The sequence below is a fragment of the Myxine glutinosa genome, chromosome 5, assembly GCF_964187855.1.
Source record: "Myxine glutinosa chromosome 5, kmMyxGlut1.1, whole genome shotgun sequence".
Classification (NCBI taxonomy): domain Eukaryota; kingdom Metazoa; phylum Chordata; class Myxini; order Myxiniformes; family Myxinidae; genus Myxine; species Myxine glutinosa.
The window spans coordinates 109,235,814-109,258,852 of record NC_136265.1 but is presented as its reverse complement, the minus strand read 5'-3'; the positions used below and the strand labels follow the sequence as shown (position 1 = coordinate 109,258,852).

Genomic DNA, 23,039 nt, shown 5'->3' with positions numbered 1-23,039 from the left:
GAAAGACGAAGGTGATGGCAAGTGGTAAAGCATGTGGTGAGGTGGAAAGAACTGGGAAGTGGCCATGTGCTGTGTGCAGGAAGGGTGTCGGAGTGAACTCCATTCAATGTACAATGTGCGCTGAGTGGGTTCATCAAAAATGCAGTGGTCTGAGAGGGTCATTAACCAGTGTGGCAGCTACATTCAAGTGTAAGGTGTGCACAGAGGGAGCTGCAGATTGAGGAAATGTTGAGTTGGATCTTGGAGACGGCATGAAGCTGGAAGGTGTGAAAACATTTTGATACCTCGGAGACATGCTGAATGGAGAAGGTGGCTCAGACTCGGCAACGGTTGCTAGAGTGAGATGTGCATGGAAGAAGTTTCGGGAACTGACTGGCATGCTGATGAGGAGGGGAGTGTCGTTGAAGCTGAAGGGAAAGGTGTATGCTGCATGTGTGAGAAGTGTTATGATTTATGGGAGCGAGACATGGGTAATGAACGTAGAGCAGCAACGAAGGCTGGAAAGGGTGGAAATGCGAATGGTTCAGTGGATGTGCGGAGTATCGTTGAGAGAGAGGAAGACAAATGATGAATTGCGAAAGATGATGGGAATAGAGCCTGTGATTGATGCTGTAAAGAAGAACAGGTTGAGATGGTTTGGTCATGTGTTGAGGAAGGATGAAAGTGACTGGTTGAGAAGAGTGATGGAAATGAATGTAGAAGGAAGTAGAGGACAGGGAAGACCGAGAAAGACTTGGCTAAAGATGGTGGAAGAAGAAATTCGGGCAAGGGGGTTAACAAGGAGAGATGCAGAAAATAGGGCAAAATGGAGAAGATTGTCATGGGGACCGCAAGGCTAACCCCCGCTCTAGCAGGGAAAATGGCCTTAAAATGCATGTTGTTGTTGTTGTATGTCATGGATTCCCCAATCCCTTCGGTTCTGGAATAAGCACCTCAACTCGGACACTGTACAAGGGGTTTATGGAGGGATAAGGATAACATGTATGGGAGATAGATACGGGCGCTTAAGCTATTATCATCTTTTGGTCCTCACACAGCCAGCAACCAACAATATATTGTTGCGGATATGGGATTTGCATCCATCCATATCCGCTTGTAAATATTCCCCTATTTCCTCAATACTTCCCAACTATCCCCAATCCCCCATTCCCTAGTCCCATTTTCTGTAAACAACACTCTGTAGACCCGACCTCCCCCTATTTCCCCCATTAAATGTCGTGCCCAGGTTCACCGCATCTCATGTAAGACAACTATAGGACATGTTGCTAGTTATTCTTAGTCTATGTCAGTTAAGGACTCGTTTCCATTAATTCTGACCCTTCGTTGCACCAGAATGTGATTGTATGGCACCGTTAGGAAGTTTAGGACCTCCCAATACCTCCCCGCAGCTCTTCCTCACAGTTCAACAACAACAACAACAACAACAACGAGCGCAGGGAGTGCGCGTCCTCACTCCGGCTTGGTTGGTAGGGCACCAGGCCTTCCCAACGAGCCGCCATCGAACATGTGCTCGACGGGGTTACCAAATAGGGGCTCCCTGTCAGCTCCTCGTCAAGGGCGGAGCCCGGTAACCCCCGCACCCAATGGAAGCGGCGGACCAGCCCCAGTGGGGCGGAGCCAACCAGCCGAGGGCGTGTCACTCCCCGCTGAGCATGCGCAGGGAGAGGGAGGTGACGTCAGATGCGCGCGGAGCTTGGAGAAAGAAAGACGTCCCCTTCGAGCGCTGTGACACCTCCCCGCATCTTCTGGACCGTGCTTTATCCTGTCCCCGAGCCAAGGTGCACCTTGTGCTATCGACTACCTGTCCCTTCCTGCCATCAATCCCTGTGTAAGTCAGCCTTGTTCCGTTTGTCTATGGTCTGTCTGGGCTAAGATAAGACGGTAATTAAGTGCCCATCTCTTCTGTGTCTTTACCTCACTGCCTTGTAATCTACCCCTTTTCTCCACCACTGTAATTATACCCTCCTCCGGAGGTCTTGAGAACTGTACCCCTTGCGTCGTTTCCTCTTTCCCAGTCGTCGTGTCCTTTCTACCATTGATTTGGCATAGCGCGATTTGGCCAACGTCTGGGTGAATCGGGTGAGTTGGGGAAGAATCGGGGAAACTGTTAGGTCGCGGCAATACCACCGCTCGGTAAATAACATCTTTAACCGCGTCCGTAACAATTGGTTGTCAGGAGTTGGGATTCGAACCTGGGACTAAATTTATTTAGCCCAAATTTTGGACACCAATTGTGTTATTACCGTAACAATTGGTGTCTGGGAGTGAGATACGGACCCGAAGCGCGCTTAACGCGCTCAAAATTACAAGTCACCGAAATTTGATTTTGTTTTACAAAACCCGAATTTTGAAAGTTGCGCTATGGGAGATCAAGACGGCTGGGTTCCGGTAGAGGAGAGTGAGGCAGGGTCGATCCAGGACCAAATTGAGGGACATGAGGAGAGCGAAGCAGTGAGGGCGGCAGGTTCGCAAAATGGCGTCCTCGCGCACGAGGTTACGGGCGCGCAAAATGGCGCCTCGCACATGGCTACGGCGACCGCGACCGTAGCAGCGCCGCTGGTGGATTTGAACCTTTTTTTTATACAAATGAAGGCCCTTCTGGACAAGAATAGCGAAGAAATGAAAAGCAGAATGATGGGGGTAATGGGGAACCGGATGGATGCTCAGAGTGAGCAAATGAGGGCTCAGAGTGAGCAAATGAGGGCTGATAGTGAGCGATTGGGGGGCGAAATGGGGGGCAAAATGGGAGAAATGGGGGGCAAAATGGGAGAAATGGGGGGCAAAATGGGAGAAATGGGGGAACGGCTAGAAGCTAAATTAGAGGGGTTAGACAATGGGATAGAAGGGGTGAAACATGGGTTAACGGGGGTAGAAAACAGAATGGCCGCTCAAGAGAATCAAATGGAAGGGATGAAAAAGGGGTTAGAGGGGTTAGAAAACAGTATGGAAGGCAAATTGAGGGACATGAGGGACCAAGCGGAAAGGGAAGTTAAAAAAATGGGGCAGCAGATAGAGGGGGTCAGAATGGGGGTAGAAACTAAATTGGATGCTCACAGGGAGGAAATGGAGCAGATGAGGGTGGCATCTGGGCAGGAGATGCAAGTGATGGGAGAGGAGATCAGAAGAGGTGTGAGTGAGGAGGTCGGAGGAGTGCGCGAGGAGGTGAGGCACTGTAAGGAGCGCATGGAGAAGGAGGTGAGAGAGGGGACTGTAAAATTGCAAGGTGGTATAGAGGAGTTGACGCTGGGAGTAGAACAGCTGACAGTGGGACAAAAGGAGTTGGGGGACCAGGTAAAGAAGAACACAGCGGTAATAGAGGGTTTAAAATCAACACAGAAGGAGATGAAAAAGGACGTAGGGGTAATTAAAAAAGAGTGTCAGACGGTACATGAGGACCTGACGAGGAAAATGAACAAGGTGGTAGAGGTGATGGAGGTTAAAGAGCGGGAGGTGCGGGAGCACATAGAAAAAAATAAGGTGGAGTTAGAGGAAGAACTTAAGGGGGCGCATGAGGAGATGAAGGAGGTGAAGCAGAAATTAGAAGAAGTGGAAGAAGGGGTGAGCGAAATTAAGAAGCGACGGAGAGAGGATAAGAAAGAGATAAAAGAGGAAGTAAAAGAATTGGTCCAAAGTCTGTGTTCGGATCGTGATGATGTGCTCATTAACCGGATGAGGGATTCACAGGTGATGAAGGAGAAGCGAAGAGAAAGAGGACCCGGTGTAAGTGGTGACCAATATGGTCGTGCGTGTGATGCGCCAGGTGATTTAATAAGCTTGGGGGTCGAGATGGACCCGGATGTTCGTGAGAGGCCAAGAGTGAGGTGTATGGCTGGTCCGGAGTGTATGGAACGAGGGTGCGAGCGAGAGGGTCCGGTGATGGGAGAGGTGCGAGGTGTGAGTGAGCAAGGTTGTGGTGGTATGGAATGGGTAGCGGGTTGCGGAAGCGTGACCCATGCATCGACACCAACAGGGGTAGTTTTTAGAGGGACAGGGGAGGCACGGGAGCCCCTTGGGGGTAATGTACTGTGGGGGCCCGGCCGGTTCGGCCCCGCGCTGACCCCGCAAGGGGCGACGCACGGGGTCCGGCAGGCGGGCAACGACTCACATACGAGGTGGTCCCATAAGGTCCCACTCGCGCCGTATGACGGTGGGTAAGGGTGGCATCCCTGCCACCCTTCCCATGATGGGGGGGGCAAATGCGCTATAGATTCTGGGGTGTATGGCAGTGAAAACTAGCCCGGGTGGGCTTGGTTATATTGATAGGGACTAGAGGTGACCATAGGTGACAAGATTTAAGTAAGAGACTTGGTACCTGTAGTGGGGACGTAGTAGCTTAGTGTTTGATAATGACGTGGGAGCGCTGAGTGTAAGGGAAGACGGAGGAGCGCGAGTTTTAGAAGGGAGTAGACAGAGCAGATGATGCAGTGTGAATGGAAGTGCTGGTGAGCAGCTTCAAATGAGGCATCGGTGAGGCAATGCTCCGAGGTGTGTGTGAGTGTACAAGTGATGAATGAGAGAGCATTGTGGATGAGTGTCATGGTGAGTAGTGAGTGTTGTGGATCAGCGCGAATGCGCTTGGGGGAGAGAAGGGTGCAGGCGGCACCAAGTATGAGAGCACAGGTGTGCAAGTACAGGTGTGTGGAATATATGGAGCAGAGAATGAGTGGTGTGGAGAGAGTTGGAGTAAGTGGTACGGAGTGGTGTGCATGGTGCGAAGGTGTGGATGGGGGAAGAGTGGACCCCCATCACGGATACCCGGGGCGGGTAGTGTAAGTGTTAGGTAGAGGGTATAGGTAAATTGTGGTTGGATATTGGCATCTGTGGTGCGGGTGGAAGAATGATGATTGGATGGGTGCATTAGTGTTGTGGAAATGGCTGGGCGTGTAGCCTGTTAGTGTGTGTAGTTGGTTTGGGCACTCCACCACTGTGAGGATGTCGGCCAGGTGAGGCCGCAGGTGGGCTCTGGGAGCCGGTAGTTGTGGATGGGGCCCGAGGATCCGGAGGACGGACCCGGGTAGCCCAGTGCCAGAGGGCACCAAGGGGTGACAGAGCCAGGAGGGGCCTTCCCCAGTTAGTTAGGTTAGGGTGAGGAGCGAGGTAAGCTCGGGTGGCAACTGCAGTGGTGGAGGTGTGCAGGTGGGTAGACCTGCTGGGAGAGCTACACGTCGCAGCCCAGAAATTGTGCAAGGGCACCGGGAGATGAATCGGGGGAGTGAGACCCCAAATTGAGAAGCACCACAGTTTGGTCAATGGGAATTGGTTTTTAGAACCCATAGTGTAAGTTGGCCAATGGATTGGCAGGGAAAGACCCCGGGTAATGTAAAGTTGTTAAAGTCATTTCGGAAATAGTTAGGATCGATGAACCTGTCGCACCATACGCAGCCACTTACCTGAGGTGATGCTGATGACTCCACACCTGTGTTTTCTTTGTTTTGTGTTGCAGGAAAGGAGAATTGCTGTTTGGATTTGTGAGACGCATCACGACGTGGATGAGACATTGGGGTGATTCCATCTCTCCCTCCTTAGGAGGGACTGATGATGAATTGGTGATGGCAAATTTTGATGTTGAGTTGGAGATGGCAAATTTTGATGAGAGTTGGAAATGGCAAATTTGATTGGTTAGGAGGGAGAAAAGACGAATTTGGTTTATGGGAGGAACGGGGAAGACAGTAGGGACGTTTGTTGATGTGTAAAGTAGATGTTTATGGGTAGTGTTGTGTTTTGTGGATACAGTAAGGGGTAAGGGAGGGGCAATGTAGGTTACCTGGTTGGGGGGGGGGCGTACGGTAGGAACGTACCTGTCTCACCTGGTTCCCATGTGCCCCCAGTGTGCATTACCTTGTATTGCGTGCACTTTTGCGCCCTTACCACCTTACTCACTTGTCTTCTTTTGTCTCCCACCTCCGAGGATCTGGCTTTGGGGCAGAGAGAGAGGAGAGAGAGGTGCTGGCTCGCAGTTGTGGGCCTGTACTTCCGCTGCTTGCTGCCTGGATCGATACACCATATGGACCGCAATTTTTGTGGCCGCCCACAATGGACCGCAGTTCTTTTGCGGTCAAGCACCACCCGTGGATGGACCTCTGGGTCAACGTGGCACCTATGCCATACAGGTGAACCACTTTTAGTTGGCCCCCCTGACGGCCACAATTAAGAAATGGACGCGGTTGGCGCCTTTCTTTATTTCTAAAGAAGCCAGAAGGCCAAGTGCACTCCATGAAGGCAAGACCAGAGGCAGAACATCGGCTGGCTGCGACACCACCGGTGACCATGGACACTTAATTGTGCATTTTTATGAACACTTTATTGGTGCACCGGATGGTGCTGACTGTGCGTAATGGGGTGGTGCTTTTTGTGCTTGGACGGGGTGCTCTGTACATTATGAAAGGCCGTAGGGCCACAGGGCACTCGTGGGTTGGTGTATCGATGCTGGCATGCGTGCTCTCCCTATGCACAACATCTGCATGTGTTCCTCAAAGAACAGGTCCTGGATCGTAGTGTAAATATCAGTGTAGTCTTGTATAAATGATGCTCCCTACCGGCTGTATGTTTAGTTTGAGGATGCTTTCCGCGATTCGGTTATCCTGTGGGTGTGTTTCTGTTAGGAGAAGGGTGCAACGTCGCAGGGGGACATATTTACTCATTTGTGAACATCTGTAAAACTGTCGCACTCAGGGTTGAGTTAATAGTAGAGGGAACTACATCTGAGTGCCACACTAAAGTAGGTAAAAATTTATCGGGCCGGGCCAACCCGAGGTAGAGAAGGGTGCAATGTTGCGGATATGGGATTTGCATCCATCCATATCCGCTTGTAAATATTCCCCTATTTCCTCAATACTTCCCAACTATCCCCAATCCCCCATTCCCTAGTCCCATTTTCTGTAAACAACACTCTGTAGACCCGACCTCCCCCTATTTCCCCCATTAAATGTCGTGCCCAGGTTCACCGCATCTCATGTAAGACAACTATAGGACATCTTGCTAGTTATTCTTAGTCTATGTCATTTAAGGACTCGTTTCCATTAATTCTGACCCTTCGTTGCACCAGAATGTGATTGTATGGCACCGTTAGGAAGTTTAGGACCTCCCAATACCTCCCCGCAGCTCTTCCTCACAGTTCAACAACAACAACAACAACAACAACGACAACGAGCGCAGGGAGTGCGCGTCCTCACTCCGGCTTGGTTGGTAGGGGGTGTTGGGAGGGCACCAGGCCTTCCCAACGAGCCGCCATCGAACATGTGCTCGACGGGGTTACCAAATAGGGGCTCCCTGTCAGCTCCTCGTCAAGGGCGGAGCCCGGTAACCCCCGCACCCAATGGAAGCGGCGGACCGGCCCCAGTGGGGCGGAGCCAACCAGCCGAGGGCGTGTCACTCCCCGCTGAGCATGCGCAGGGAGAGGGAGGTGACGTCAGATGCGCGCGGAGCTTGGAGAAAGAAAGACGTCCCCTTCGAGCGCTGTGACACCTCCCCGCATCTTCTGGACCGTGCTTTATCCTGTCCCCGAGCCAAGGTGCACCTTGTGCTATCGACTACCTGTCCCTTCCTGCCATCAATCCCTGTGTAAGTCAGCCTTGTTCCGTTTGTCTGTGGTCTGTCTGGGCTAAGATAAGACGGTAATTAAGTGCCCATCTCTTCTGTGTCTTTACCTCAATGCCTTGTAATCTACCCCTTTTCTCCACCACTGTAATTATACCCTCCTCCGGAGGTCTTGAGAACTGTACCCCTTGCGTCGTTTCCTCTTTCCCAGTCGTCGTGTCCTTTCTACCATTGATTTGGCATAGCGCGATTTGGCCAACGTCTGGGTGAATCGGGTGAGTTGGGGAAGAATCGGGGAAACTGTTAGGTCGCGGCAATACCACCGCTCGGTAAATAACATCTTTAACCGCGTCCGTAACAATATATATTGTTGTGGTAGGAGGAGACCTATATATATATGTATATATATGTATATATACATATATATACACACACATACTTGTATATAAAACCTGGTGAGCTGCGTTGTTAAATGTTCTGTGTTGTTTTAAGAACTGGATCAATGTTTGTGCAAAATTTAGGGACAAACAATAAAACCTAAACACAGAAAGAGAAGATATGATGTAATGATGTATACACACGTCATGAACACACAACAAACTTAACATATATATGCCATGCAATGAACTTACACATGATGGTACTTTTGCATCCCATTAGATATAAAACCTTGGCAGGGAAAAACCAAAAGGCACACACTTGTGCAATACGAGTATATCAGGTGATATTTTATGTTTTACGTGGTTGCAGATGGGACCGGTAGCCAAACATCTCAATCGGAACGACGAATGAGCGACGGAACAAAATCGGAGAATCAACGAACCTGGAATAACGACCCCCGGAGGTCCAGGACTTCCAGGTGAACCCTGAAAACCGGGCTCCCCATCATGACCAAGCTCTCCAGGTTGTCCCACACCTGGACGACCGGGGTCTCCCATCTCTCCTTTTGGACCAAAAACTCCAGGAGGTCCTGGTGGACCTCTTTGACCTGAAAAAAGCACAAAAGTATTTTATGGCTGCAACTAAGAAATGCAATTTTGTATAAAAAGCCTTCAACACACCTTTACCTGTATACGGGGTTGTTTTATGTGAAAGTTGCACTTTTGTTCATAGCTGAGGGTGTGTGCAATGTATCGACTCGCATGTGGCACAAGGATGATGGTAATTTCCCAATGGATTGCTGCCACCTAAATATGCCCCAAGATGTGTGTTCGGACAAAGATGCGGCTAATGGTGTACGACATCAAGGCGACATTGAATCGTGGTATCATTTTGAGTATTGCGGGAGCTAAATGTCCCGCAACTCGTCGCAAACTCGCAGTACAGATCGGTGATGTTGTGGTTTGAAACCGCTCAAACACCTCGTGGTTTAAATAGGCCGTGATAGTAAAGGTGATAGTGAATATCCTGGTCGCAGACAATATTTATGAAGCTCATGTCCACAAACCCAGTGGAGTGAATGCTCTTTTGGTGCATGCAAGTGCAAGTGCATAAATATGTCAGAGAATATTTGTGTACAAGTGGGGAAGTATTTCTGAACGGCTATCCATGAGTATTGTGTGGCTGTAACCATGTCTCTGCTAACATGTGTTTCTTTGAAGTGTGTAAACGTACAAGTTTATCAAGAAAACCGTTGTAAATTGAGCAGTATTCACCAGCACATACTGTACGTGCTGTATTTGTTGTTTTAAAGTATGTAGTATGTGGACACGTAGATGAACGAAATTATTGCATGAAACAAATGGGTTACAGGAAGGTAAAATATGAAATTTACATCAATAACATAGTCACAAAAGTTAGTGTCGCCCGGACCTTCATCTTAAATTATATAATTATGTAAATGCTAGTTATTAGGATGGTTCTAATTTGACCTGGACTTTCACCAACAATTTAAATTAGTCAGACCAAACACAAACTTGTCATTTCATGATTAGAGCGTCCGCTCTGAATCTGGAAGGTCGACATTTCGAACCTCGGCCGAATCGTACCAACGATTTTGACATTGTTCTTGCTGCTTCCTCTCTTGCTGTTCAGCATTTAAAGGATAGACCATGGACAAACCCCACTGGTTGGCATCCATGGAAAGGACGACTGTTCTCTTTAATTGCCCGACAGAGTGTGGAGAGAAAAGCGACGTCATTGAAAACATGGGGTCGCCGATACCCAGAATGCTCTAGGAAGTGATGTCACTTCCCCCAATCTCAATAGCTGTCTTCGGTCAGTCTATATGGAATAGCAGTCTATATGGAATAGCAGTCTATATGGAATAGCAGTCTATATGGAAGCCACAACTCTTGATGTTTGTGCTGTTGATCGAGGTTGCCAGTTTTGAGCATGTGGATCATTTCGTACACTTTCCCATTCATAATTAAATGATGCGCAGCAGTGAAATGCAGACGTCATTTACAGGCAACTATCACCAAACTGTGCGGACAATTGCTTATAATGGTAAACAAGCTCGATATTTTAGTGGATGAGAAATTTATTAATTGTGACACTGCTCTATCCTCTTTGTGATCTCATCCGCACCATCTTGTTTTTGTGACCTCATCCGCCACCAACCTGTTTTTGTGACCTCATCTGCCGCCATCTTGTTTTTATGATCTCCTCCGCCACCATCTTGTTTTTGTGATCTCATCCGCCACCATATTGTTTTTGTCATCTCATCTGCCGCCATCTTGTTTTTGTCATCTCACCCACCGCCATCTTGTTTTTGTGATCTCATCTGCCACCATCTTGCTTTTGTGATCTCATCTGCCGCCATATTGTTTTGGTGACCTCATCCGCTGACATCTTATTTTTGTGACCTCATCCTTGTTTCTCGCCATGTGCATTAAAGCAGGAAGCACGTGATTATGGGGATTGGTTATTAACATCACAGAAGACAATTTTTTTTTTCTCAAAAACTAAATCTTCACACGTGAAGTCCACCTCTTATAAACAAAAGTCCACAGGTCTCATGTGAACCATCCTCATAATATATACAGTCCTGTATATATCTGTCTGTAAGATTGAACACCTTCTCATCCAGATGCATAAGCTCCAGAAATACATTTAAATTTACTGCAAATCACCAACAGAGAAAGAGATTGCCACAATTTCATCGCTGGATTAATTTACATCTTCATGCCAAGTCCTACCATCGTGCGGCACAGCGGAATTCATACATACACTTTCACAGCAGTCAATGTCCTCTTTTCCAGGATTGACCATTTATTTATTTATTTATTATGGTGTGCTGGCATTTAGCATGCTAAACAGACAGACAAAAAGCTTTGCTGGATCAAGCCTGAGTTCCCTGACAAAGTTGCTGAAAACCGGTGGCGTGCCAATTACAGCGTGGATAGGGCAAAGCAGCATAATGTTGGGTATCCCACAGCAGATCTGAAGGTCAGAGTGCAGGGATGCAGTGACAGAGTATCAGCCAGGAAGTAAGATGCTGTGTGATGAAGCAAACAAAAGGTTGCTGCATAAAAAGAACATAAAGGTTCTTGCAGAGTGGACAATGACAGGGTGATGAAGCAGTTAATTTTTCATGCTCATCGTGAGAGTGCAAAGCTACAAACCTGGTGAGGTTGGGGTTTAAACCGGAAGCGGAAATAGACGTTCGTGTTTGATGGCAAACATGCGAAAAACCCCAAAAAAGAAACAACAAGACCGTGTAATCGTTCTTTGAGCAGTGTCAGCTTATTGCCTAGAATATAATTAAGGGTGTTATACGACAAATGAAAAACTTTATGGCATCACAACTTTGCTCGTCTTCTTCAAATTCAATGCAATCAGACGAAAATAAGATGATTATATGTATGTGTATGTATGTATGTATGTATGTATGTATGTATATGTGTGCATGCATGTATGTATGTGGCTATTTCCACAATAAATGGTCATTTTGACGGACCCTAATTTGAAGTGTATTCTTGACTGGATATGTTGGTCGAAGAATGTGAGCTAAATTGTGTTTGAGAGCACATGTAATAAAGTTATAATGGAAATAAAATCATCGCCGAGTAGTGCCTCGTTTCATTTGTGTGGGAGTGTAAATACTAATGAATAAAATGTTACTAATTCGTAAGTGTGTTGTCGGTCAAATTGTTACGTGGGTAATATCATGTCATTCCCAAATCGGAAAGCATGGTGAGCACCGCTGCACAATCCATTGAAACACTGTTTCTTAGCAGACCTCGCTTACCCACTACCAGCATCACAAAACAATTGCTAGTTCCATGGGAATCTCGGCACTACGATCTGTCCAATGTGTTACATGGGTAAGCAATTACGTGAGTTTTGCGGTCTCTCCAAAAAAAACTATGAAACAGAAATAGATTGAACTCCAACTGAATTAAAAGAACTGACCGTAGTGTTCAACAATAACTAAAATAATTATCACCCAGATTTCAAACAGGGCCAACCTGAGAGACATGAACATGATGTACAATACAACAGTACACAAAAAGTGCTTTCTGTATCACACTCTTTCATACAATACACTCCCACACAAATTAAACGAGGCACTACTCGGCGATGATTTTATTTCCATTATAACTTTATTACATGTGCTCTCAAACACAATTTAGGTCACATTCTTTGACCAACATATCCATTCAAGAATACACTTCAAAGTAGGGTCCGTCAAAATGACCATTTATTGTGGAAATAGCCATGTATGTATGCATGCATGTATGCATGTATGTATGTATGTATGTATGTATGTATGTATGTATGTATGTATATATGCAGATGTATGTATGTCAAGTCGTAGATTCGTTATTGCTAAGAATTCTGTATAAGACGTCTTGAATAATATGTTATGATTTTAATGTTGCTTATATACTATTTTCATAAAGTTAATAAAAGGTTTTTGCTTCGTTTTAGTTTAAAATAAGGAAAGGCTCGCTTGGGTCGTGCTGGACAATTGTATACGTGTGCTTTTTCGAGGCTAGATAAGGCCGGTCGTAAAATCACGCTCACATGCGCGTGATTTTGTGTAACGCTAGTAGAATGATTAGATTGCAGACATAAACCTATCGTTAAAACCATATATATTTTGTATTAATCACAGCGACGCTTGACTCTGTATAAACATGCTTTGAATTACTCATTTGAACAAACCCATATATTTTATGGCCTTATCGAAGCCAAAGAATGCACCCTCCCTTTAATGAGTTATATTTTCTGTCTCCTCGGAGCCCAGAGAAACATCTGGTCCAGATAAGGGACGGATGACGGTGGGGGCTAGGGATGACGGTGAGGGACTCTCGCCAGTCGCTTTGTTCTCTCGGAGATTTTCTGATAAACTTGTCCCTATTTATACGGACTGCGAATCAATGTGCTTCAGGAAGGCTAGACGTGGCATGAAGCTGGTTCTTGCTGTAGATGTCTGTCTCCTCCGGATCTGTATAAGTTGGTTTTTAATAAAGCTGCGTCATTTTCAAACTGTTTGTGGACTTCTTTTGCAAACGAAGAGCCGCTTCTTCACAGATGGTACCAGGAGTGGGGTGCAGCACCGGACGACGGGAAACGGAGCCCGAGGGACAGGAGGAAGGCTGCCTGAGGCCGGCGCCGGCACGCTGATTTGATTAAAGGTGAGAGTTGTTTTATATCAGAGGGCTATTATTCCAAATTCGTACCTTCCTCCCTCGAGCGGCTCCAGTCTCCCTGTCTCCGCGCTGCCTGCACTCGAACAGAAATTGTAAGTAAAGGCTCATTTTAGGCCTCAGAATGACGTGGCTTTGTTAAAATCACCAGGATAAAACATTAAGAGTAAGAATAACGTTAAAGGATAGGATTTGCGCAGGATATCGGTAAAGATAACGTTCGATAAGGGTAACGTTATAGTTAAACAAGGGAAAGGGGAAAAGTGAGGTCGGACAGCCGTAAAGGTTGAACCAGGTGGCCGAGAACTTTCCAGGAAGGATCAGCCCAGAGCAATAAGATGGGAAGCAAGCTAATGAAAGAAAGGGAACCCCTTAAGGGAACCCCGGCATCTTTCATGTTTAAGAGGCATCATTTTGCCGCGGTAAGACCAGTAAAGGACTGGGCTGTGTTAACTAAAGATTTAAATAATCCCTGGCCAGAGGAGGGATCGTTTGCACTTGACAAGTTGGAAGTGTTGTACGGAGCTTTGGAGAAGCTAGAAAGGGAAAGGAAACACTTCCCACCCGATTACTGGAAAGTGTATGGCTGGTGGGAAAAGGAAGGAATGAAGCGACTGGCAGCCTCAAGACAGGCTAGCTTGGCAGGGGAAGTACTGAAGCTTCAGGGCCAAAAGAAACAAGCAGACAAGGTTCAGGACAAAACAATTAAGGAGGTAGTTAAGCAAGCAAATCAGCGGCTAATGCCGCTCGTCCATAATCCGGACCAAGACCCCGCGACAGGGGAGGTAGCCACCATGCCTCTACCCCCCCAAGCCCTGAGCCCTGTCCCAGGGCTACAGGCGCCACCTCTCCCACCCCCGCCCCTGTTCCCCCAGGGGTTAGACCCCCAGAAAACTAGACCAGCCGCCCCCCAGGTTCACCTTAGCCCGGGCAACCCTTTTAGAGGACAAGAAATTAGTGGGGCGGACAGCGGGTTCGCGGCCCCAAAAGGGCTAGGAGTATTGTATTGTACCCCTCAGTGGAAGGGCTCACGGAATCGGAGAACCCACAGCTTACAATCGAGATGTGTCCCTTTAAAAAACCATTTGAAAGAACCAGATTTGGCGGCTATGCAGGAGCGGGTGAGAACCTTGCTGGCTGAACAGCCCGGTCACGTACCGGAACTTATGCGTTTGTGGATACAAAATACAGGCGCAGATTGGCGGGACGTCTACCACATGGGAGAGGCTGTATTGCCAGCGCGGGTGTGGGACCAGGCCAAAGTACACGCACGCTGGCCGAATGTAGCACCAACCCCGGCCCAGACCCTCGACGATTGGGGGGCCCTGGTCGACCTGTTGTTGGCCGGGGTACACATCGCACTAAGGCTAACCGACCAATTAGATGAAGCGGCCGAGCAGTGGGACATGGGCGACGATAAGAAGGCCGATGTAAAGGACGACATGTTGCAAATGCTTGCCCAGGAATCCATAAGGGCCCCCTCCCCAAAATTTGGAACCCACAAGGGCCCCCTCCCCAAAACTGGAACATACAAGGGCCCCCTCCACAGCCGCAGAATTGGGCCGTGCAAAAGGACCCCCCACCCCCCCCCCCCCCCAAGACCTGAGCTCAGTCCCGGGGCTCTAGGCAACACCCCAACACCCCGCCCTGCCTTCCCTTTTTCACCTCAACCCACCCCGTCCAACCCGTCCCAAAAATCCTTTTCCTTGAATGAGAGACGTATATGAATGAGGAATGAATGTATATTGGGATGTTAATTGACGTGTGTATCTGGCCAATGTATTTGTCTGTATGACATATGCAAAGCAGAGGGTTTCGGTGTGAAGCTTTGTAAGTGGTCTACTTGACATTCCCTAGCGACTATCCGAGGGAACAGGTGAGGTCCTGAACTGAGTCCGGATTTTCATCTGTTTGGGAGTGTTGGGATTCGTGTGGAGGCACGAGGGTGCGCGCCAGGACGGGGGGCGGCGTGGCGTCGTCGCGTTGAGATGGTTGTGCCAGGTCGATCGGCGATCTCTGAATTTAAATCGGATTTTTGTCATGTGTGTTGTGAAATTAACGTCTATCCGAGAATCCTGGCGATGTTCGTTTAATTAAAGTGTGGTACAAACCTGTGTTTCCGCCGTGCGGCTCCGTGGAAGTTTGGGTAGAGTTATTGTGCGTTCGGGCAGGAGCCGAGCGAACCGCGAGTCACGGGTGTGCTGTATGAGGTTGCTCGGAGGATGTGTGCCCAAATGCATTGTGGGTCAAATGTCACGTTTTCAACAGAACGCTTATCCGAGGAAGGAGGACGGTCGAGGTTTCAACTGTCGGTATGTGGTGTGGCTTCATGCCAAGGTGTGGGCGCGAGGAGGATGTGGTTGTGTTTGTCTGTCTGTGGAGTTATACGGTTGTTGGATTCGTAGAAGCTAGCATTTTGCGATGTGGAGCCACGATAGTGGTCGTCTGTCTGTCCGGATGTGGAGTTCTTGCAAGGAACGGGAATGTCGCCGGACTTGTATTAGTTGTGGAATGAGAACTGGTACCACCTTTCTCCGTTTGAAGTTTGACCTTTTAAAGTTCATTTGACCTTTGTTCGAGATTTGTAAGGGAAAGAGGTCGGAGATAATTCACTAACCTTGGAAGAACGACAGGCTGTCAGTCTACTGGAGGTTGATTTAACGGCAGGATATATAGGACTTAAATCTGGAGAATATCGGGACATTATATTGTGGGTTAAAACTGAAATCACGTACGTAATTAGTGAACAGAGAATATTGGGACATTATATTGTGGGTAAAACTGAAATCATGTACGTAATTAGCGAACAGAGAATATCGAGTTCTGTTTGTCGTTGTAATTGTCGTTGATGTCCCGATTCAGGGGTCTCAAGAAATAAACAGACTTCCGGTGCCGACCGGAAGCGTCAGGTACAGTACGCTTGAGTTTAATTTAACCGGGCCGAGCACAATGACGTGTGTGACCGAGCAATGGGGATAGTCATGTTAAATGGAGGACAATTGGGAAGATGCAAAGAGATGCAAGTAACATGAATTAAGTTGTGGTATCAAGAGGTGGGTGCTGTATATTGGTATATTGGTACACCAAGTAAGTATATTGTGGTTATTATAACTCGCTGATTATAGGGGGCGCCGGGCGCACCAAGTACAGATCGGGTTGCATGGTGGAGCAGGCGCAGGGTGGAACACCCCGTGTGGTTGGAGGTTGAAATGCAGTGAACATGCCCGATTTTGGCTTTGCGAGGCTCCGGATAGAAATTGGCATTTCGATACTGTGGATTATATTGTGCCTGCCCGGAAAGGTGATGTCCTGTGCTGGGGCTGGCGACATGCCTCTGTTATTTGTCTGTCTGTCGGTCTGATTGTAAGTCTTTGGTACTGGGAGGGCTAATTGAGTGCTCAGGCGTCATTGTTCCATGGAGGCAGGTACTGTGAGTCACAAAATTTGGACCTGGGATGGGATATAAGGTCAATGAATCAGGGAAAAGTGATTTCTGATCGCTGATCCGATCTGGTTTTGAATTGTTCGATTTAATTTTGAGTTGATTGGAGGTAATAAGGATTTGTGTTGATTTCTTGATTTGAGTTGATCTGGAAACAAAGACAGATGGGATTAATGTGTATATCAGGAACATTTTGGAAAAGAAATATGGATATATGACATTACTAAAATATAACCAAGCAATTGAGAGTTCTTGGGTTAATGGGATATAAATAAATGCATCTACAAGTTGATGGTTTATAAAAAAAGTTAGTTCTGGATGATACTTAAACGATGAACAATGTTGGCAATATACAAAGAATGTGACTTGTTTTTTGGGGGGAAAACATGTGGTTTAAAAATGGTTGGCTAAGTTTTAAAGAAGGAGATGTTTCGCAGAACTCTTATGATTATTTATATGAGTGGTGGACTATTCCATGGCGAAGCATTTTTCAGTTTATTGAAAGTTGGATTTTGTAAAATAATGGTTTAATATAACCACAGTAGAAAATAATATACAGATTTGGGACATTTTGTAAACTTTCGAATAATGAGAAGATTCATAAAATTCATAAAAGGTGGATACTGGGAAACCATCGATGTTGGGGGCAAAGTTATGGGTGGATTTGGTGAGTGGTTTTGGGCAAACGAAGATTAATTTAGATTTATCATAGTTAAGTTCGAGGAAGTTGATTTGAAGCCAGAATTTTATTTGGATGCCAGAAAGGAGAAAGGAGATGCTGAAAGCCAGAAAGGAGATGCTGTTGTCTACTCTGAATGACAGGTGGTGGTATCCAGGGCGCTGAGGAGTTTGTTCACGTTGTAAAGTTTGTTTATTTATTTGTTTATTTAGTTTGTTTATTGTAGAGAAGAGTGCTTTTGGGATTCCGGAGCCAGAGTGGATAATTTGAGAGTAGTAGGTGGAGTAGAGGACATCTTTGCAGTGCTGTAGGTGGTCCTTGTAGGCTTGGGAGTGAACTGATTTGGGTTTAATAGGCACAAGCTGGTCTAAACAGGGTGAGGAGGATGGTGTGATTGATGATGTCAAAGGAGGCGTTGAGGTGAGGAGGATGAAAATGTTGAGGTTGCCGGCGTCAGAGGAGAGAGAAGGTCGCTGGTGATTTTGAGGAGAGCAGTTTCAGTACTGTGGCTGGAGCAGAATCCGGATTGGGATGTTTCATACAGGTTATTGGCAGAGTGGTGATGTTTGAGTTGAGTGGCCACAGCACGTTCCAAAACTTTTGACAGAAAGGGTAGGTTGGAGATGGGTCTGAAGTTATTTAGGGTGTCAGGGTTTAGTCCAGGGTTTTTCCAGAATGGGGGTGAAGTTTCACGAGTTTTTGGGGAAATCGGTGTGTGAAGCTGGATTAAGTTGGAACTGCTTGATGAGCCATGGAGATGGATTGGGTTTTGTTGTTGGTTGTCTGGGAGTTCGGTTGTTGCATTGCCAAAGGTTTCTGTGTGGTGGACACACTCGTTGGCTGTTGTCTTGTGTGACGTGGATGGAGATGTATGTGGCTGCGTGTGGCTGCCTGGAGTCGGGAAGGCGGCTACAGTGGTTGATATTGGTTGTGGATTGTCCGGGGTGCTTCGATTTGCATAGGGGGTGAAGATTGGGATATTACATTATTTTAAGTAAGTATTGGCATGAGTAATTACATAAGTAATTATGAGTTATTATGAGTATTAGTTATGAGTAAGTGATTATTACCTTCGCAAAAGCGGAAGGTTATGTTTTGATCGCTGTGTATTTATTTGTATGTCTGTGTGTGTGTGTGTATGTGTATGTTATTCGCATAACTCAAAAGGTATTCAACCGATTCGCATGAAATTTGGTGGGATGATAGGTTATTATCCGGGAACCATTTGATTAGATTTTGGAATCGATCGGGTCAAAGGTCAAGGTCAAGGTCATGAAAAGGTCATGGATGTGATTACAATATCAAACTTTTGGCGGGATAGAATGGTTTAATTTGAAACAAATCTTCCCGCATGACAACGTAGGTGTGGCTTTGCTACACAGATCTTGTAGTCTTTTATTTTGGCAACAAAAGTAGCTGCGGCGAAGGTATGCGCTCTACCGAGTGCCCGTTCTAGTTTTAGTAAAGTTACATGTTTCGCTGTGTTGTGGATCTGGGGACAAGCTAGTTTGATGGGTACCCTGGGGTCTTCGGCGTGTCTATGTGTTTGGCTGTCTGTTACACCGGACTCTTGAATGGGTTTTCATGAGACGAATTTCAGACATAACAGTGAGAATCTATTTTGAGTGAATCACAGTGGGTGAGGAAAACATTGTGTGTGACCAGACACCAGAACTGACCAGAATTGAAATTGGAAGTAGACCAGGTTATTTCTATTATTTGTTTATTCGTGAAAATAAATAAATAATAGGGGGAGGTTAATGGAGGTTAATGGTGGTTTGTTTGTGTTAATGGAGGTTAATGGTGGTTTGTTTGTGTTAATGGAGGTTAATGGTGGTTTGTTTGTGTTAATTCTAGTTGAAACTCTAGCTGAAGTAATTTTCGTTTATTTTTATGATTTTGATTGATTTTTTTGATTTGATTTGAGATTTGAGATGATTGATTTTTATTATTTTATAATTTTATTTTTATTGATGTTGGAAACAGGTAATGGGATGCTGAGAGAAGGATTGAATTTAATTTGAATTGGACTGGATTAAATGGGATTGAATTTAAAAATTGAATATTGGATAAAATTGGATCCACTTGAAAAAAGTGGATTAGGAAATTGGAGAAAAGGTGTTCTATGAAACTATGAATTGAATGAATTGAATCTATGAATTGGAGACCTGTAGACCAGGCGTTCCCAGGAGACTTGTGGACCAGGTGTTCCACCAGAGGAAAAAGACCAGGTGTTCGTGGAGCACTTCACCTGCAAGAACGCCTTGGAACCAAGGTGGAAGGGACCAGTCCAGGTGTTGCTGACTACACCAACGGCAGTCTTTTGCGAGGGCAAGACCTCGTGGATCCACGCCACGCACTGTAAGTTGGCCATACAAGCACCAGACACTACACCACAGCAACCACAGTAAGGATGGGCCTAATCATAGGTACAATACTATTGATAGCGACAGCAGCTAGGGGAAACTCCGATTCCAATAGATGCGAAAACGAAACCCGACACCTCACCGTAACATGGGGACAAAGAGTATCACTACCATGTTTCAAACAGAAAGCCCTGCACACAAATTGGGTGAACATAAATTGGCTAGCACTGTCGGCAGGGCCTGGACGCGTTGGCATGGTACTACAAAAGCAACGAGAGTTCCGGGAAAACGGGCAAGCTAGCATTGAGACCTTGGCCCAACCAGGATACAAATGGGGAACCCCTGATTTTAAGCTACAAACACGCACGCGCCTAGAGAAAGGCATGACTATGCAGGTCCGGTGCAGCGTCTGGACCCCAGGAGCGGCCAGTGGCGAAACTAAATACACACCATGCATCGAATACATACTCACGCCACACCCCCAGGATAAGGCCCCAAAGAGGGGGGAAAACACATATTGGAAAGTGGCCAGGGAGGTGGCAACAATTCAAAATAGGACACACTGCTGGTCGTGCATGCACTTTCCCCAAGCAGGCACCACAGGAATACACATGATAGTGCTACCCTTGTCCCTCAATGACCTCTGCTCACAACCTATCGATTCCCCATGTTTAGTCACCACGCTGGAAAGAGAAGGGGTTGACAACGGCAAGAGTTGCAATCGACAATTTAATTATCGCCCGTCAATGATTGCCCATGTGGCCGAGAGGCCTGCCCCCGTCTGGGTCAAACCACAGAAAGGGAGGGTCTGCCTCCAGGGTTCCGGCCACTTGCGTATGGGAGAATCAGAATGCGCCTACACTCTCCCCGGGAAGCTGGGACAAGGGAGCTCAGGGATTACATTACGAATAGTACTGCAAGATAAACACAACCACAACATAACGGCTATAACATTCTCTAGGGGGGTTAGTAGAATCAATGGGGTGGTAAGGGGAATCCAGTGCTTATCCACCCACCTGGTCCCACCCCATGGGACAATGTTTATATGCGGCGACAAGGCTTACCCCTATTTACCAAATAATTGGGGGGGCACATGTTATCTGGGTTCAGTCCTTCCTGACGTTGAGATACTGGATGAGCTAGACCCAAAGTCCTTGGACAGGCGTTATAAGAGGTCAGTCATGAACGAAGATGGAACCACTAAACTACACGGGAGCCTATGGGAAAAGGTGTTTGGTTTCTTCTTCCCAGGAGCGGGCACAGTCATGGATAGTTTCCGGATAGATAAATTGGCTTTGGCCCTAGAAAAGGTGGCAAACGACACCGCTACGGCTCATGACATACTACTGGATACGGTGATTCACATGCGTACAATGGTGATGCAGAATCGGGTGGCTTTGGACATGCTCTTGGCAGAGAAAGGAGGGGTATGCGGAATTATAGAGGGAAAATGTTGCACTTACATACCCGATCCATCTGAAGGAGTGTCAGCCGCAATAGTGAGACTAAGGGAAACTAGCCACACCCTGACGATCGATCGGATCGCGCGCGAAAATTCTTATACATTTAGCTGGCTCACTGACTGGTTCCGGGGATGGACGGGCACCATAGTGAAGTGGTTATTGACCGCACTGGCTGTGATAATCGGGGTAGTAATTTGGGGGGCACTAATGAAATCTCTAGTCCTCCTCTGTATGAGAAAGTATTTTACAGGATGGAAAGTGAAGAAGCCGCCGACAACGACTATGGTTCTGACCACAGAGGCCGTCGACCTGAACGGGTCCTTCAACAAGGCAGACGTGACCGGCGCTCCAGAAAATTGCATTGAATTTTGTAATGACTGTGATACTTGTGTGGATCCCATGTGGGAACTGGCTGCTGCCTGTAACGGTGTTTGTGATGACTGTGATACTTGTGCTGAAAACCCCTTGCGTGTACTGGCTAACGCCTCTTATGTATTACAAGCTGACAGCTGCACGCCCCCCTCCGACCCAACTATGGATCTGATTGCGACACTGGGTCTGGCGGTCGAGGGACCCGACGCGGATGTCCTAGACCCGCAAGCCGACCAGGCGCCCATGGGAGACTTTGACATAAAGGAAGTCCCTCTCTTTTCTCCAAATGTTTTAAGTTCAAATGCTTCAAGTGAATCGGATTTTTACGCTCTGTACCCTGATCAGGAAATTGAGACACAAGATACTGACGACATTTTGTATTCCCCAGAACAGCAGCACGTGAGGGACCTCATGGGCATGACCGTTGATTAACTTCGAAGATCTGCAAGGACTGCGTCTGCAAAGGGTGGGGGGAGCAAGTTCCGCAGGGGAGGTTGTGGGCCCTCTGGCGGGGCAGAACCTCATCTGGACCAGACGTCTTCGTTGTGGATCCGAAACGTTAATGGACTTTCATGTTCTGAGCCCTCAGGTTCAAAGCACGCACCACACGACACGTTCCCCAAATGCACGGGCGAGGCGCTATGGGCGCACGGTATGCCCTCGGGAGATACCCGCATTACACGATTGTCTTTCAATAAAGCCCGATGTGGCACGTTGTCTCTTAAGATACTTTGTCTCGACGAGACAAGAGGAAGGAATGTCAAGTCGTAGATTCGTTATTGCTAAGAATTCTGTATAAGACGTCTTGAATAATATGTTATGATTTTAATGTTGCTTATATACTATTTTCATAAAGTTAATAAAAGGTTTTTGCTTCGTTTTAGTTTAAAATAAGGAAAGGCTCGCTTGGGTCGTGCTGGACAATTGTATACGTGTGCTTTTTCGAGGCTAGATAAGGCCGGTCGTAAAATCACGCTCACATGCGCGTGATTTTGTGTAACGCTAGTAGAATGATTAGATTGCAGACATAAACCTATCGTTAAAACCATATATATTTTGTATTAATCACAGCGACGCTTGACTCTGTATAAACATGCTTTGAATTACTCATTTGAACAAACCCATATATTTTATGGCCTTATCGAAGCCAAAGAATGCACCCTCCCTTTAATGAGTTATATTTTCTGTCTCCTCGGAGCCCAGAGAAACATCTGGTCCAGATAAGGGACGGATGACGGTGGGGGCTAGGGATGACGGTGAGGGACTCTCGCCAGTCGCTTTGTTCTCTCGGAGATTTTCTGATAAACTTGTCCCTATTTATACGGACTGCGAATCAATGTGCTTCAGGAAGGCTAGACGTGGCATGAAGCTGGTTCTTGCTGTAGATGTCTGTCTCCTCCGGATCTGTATAAGTTGGTTTTTAATAAAGCTGCGTCATTTTCAAACTGTTTGTGGACTTCTTTTGCAAACGAAGAGCCGCTTCTTCACATGTATATATGCAGATGTATGTATATATGTATGTATGTATGTATGTATGTATGCATGTATATATGTGTATGTATGTATGTATGCATGCATGTATGT

The 23,039-nt window shown here is 46.8% G+C and overlaps 1 protein-coding gene across 2 annotated transcripts in view; it reads right to left on the bottom strand.

Annotated features, from left to right (window-relative positions):
* Nucleotides 1-23,039, bottom strand: part of COL4A6 (collagen type IV alpha 6 chain) — a 576,802-nt gene that overhangs the window by 160,266 nt on the left and 393,497 nt on the right. For both annotated transcript variants that reach the window (XM_078778521.1, XM_078778522.1), the window contains exon 19: nucleotides 8,360-8,524. In XM_078778521.1, coding sequence (XP_078634647.1) covers nucleotides 8,360-8,524 — 165 coding nt within the window. The remainder of the gene's footprint in view (nucleotides 1-8,359; nucleotides 8,525-23,039) is intronic.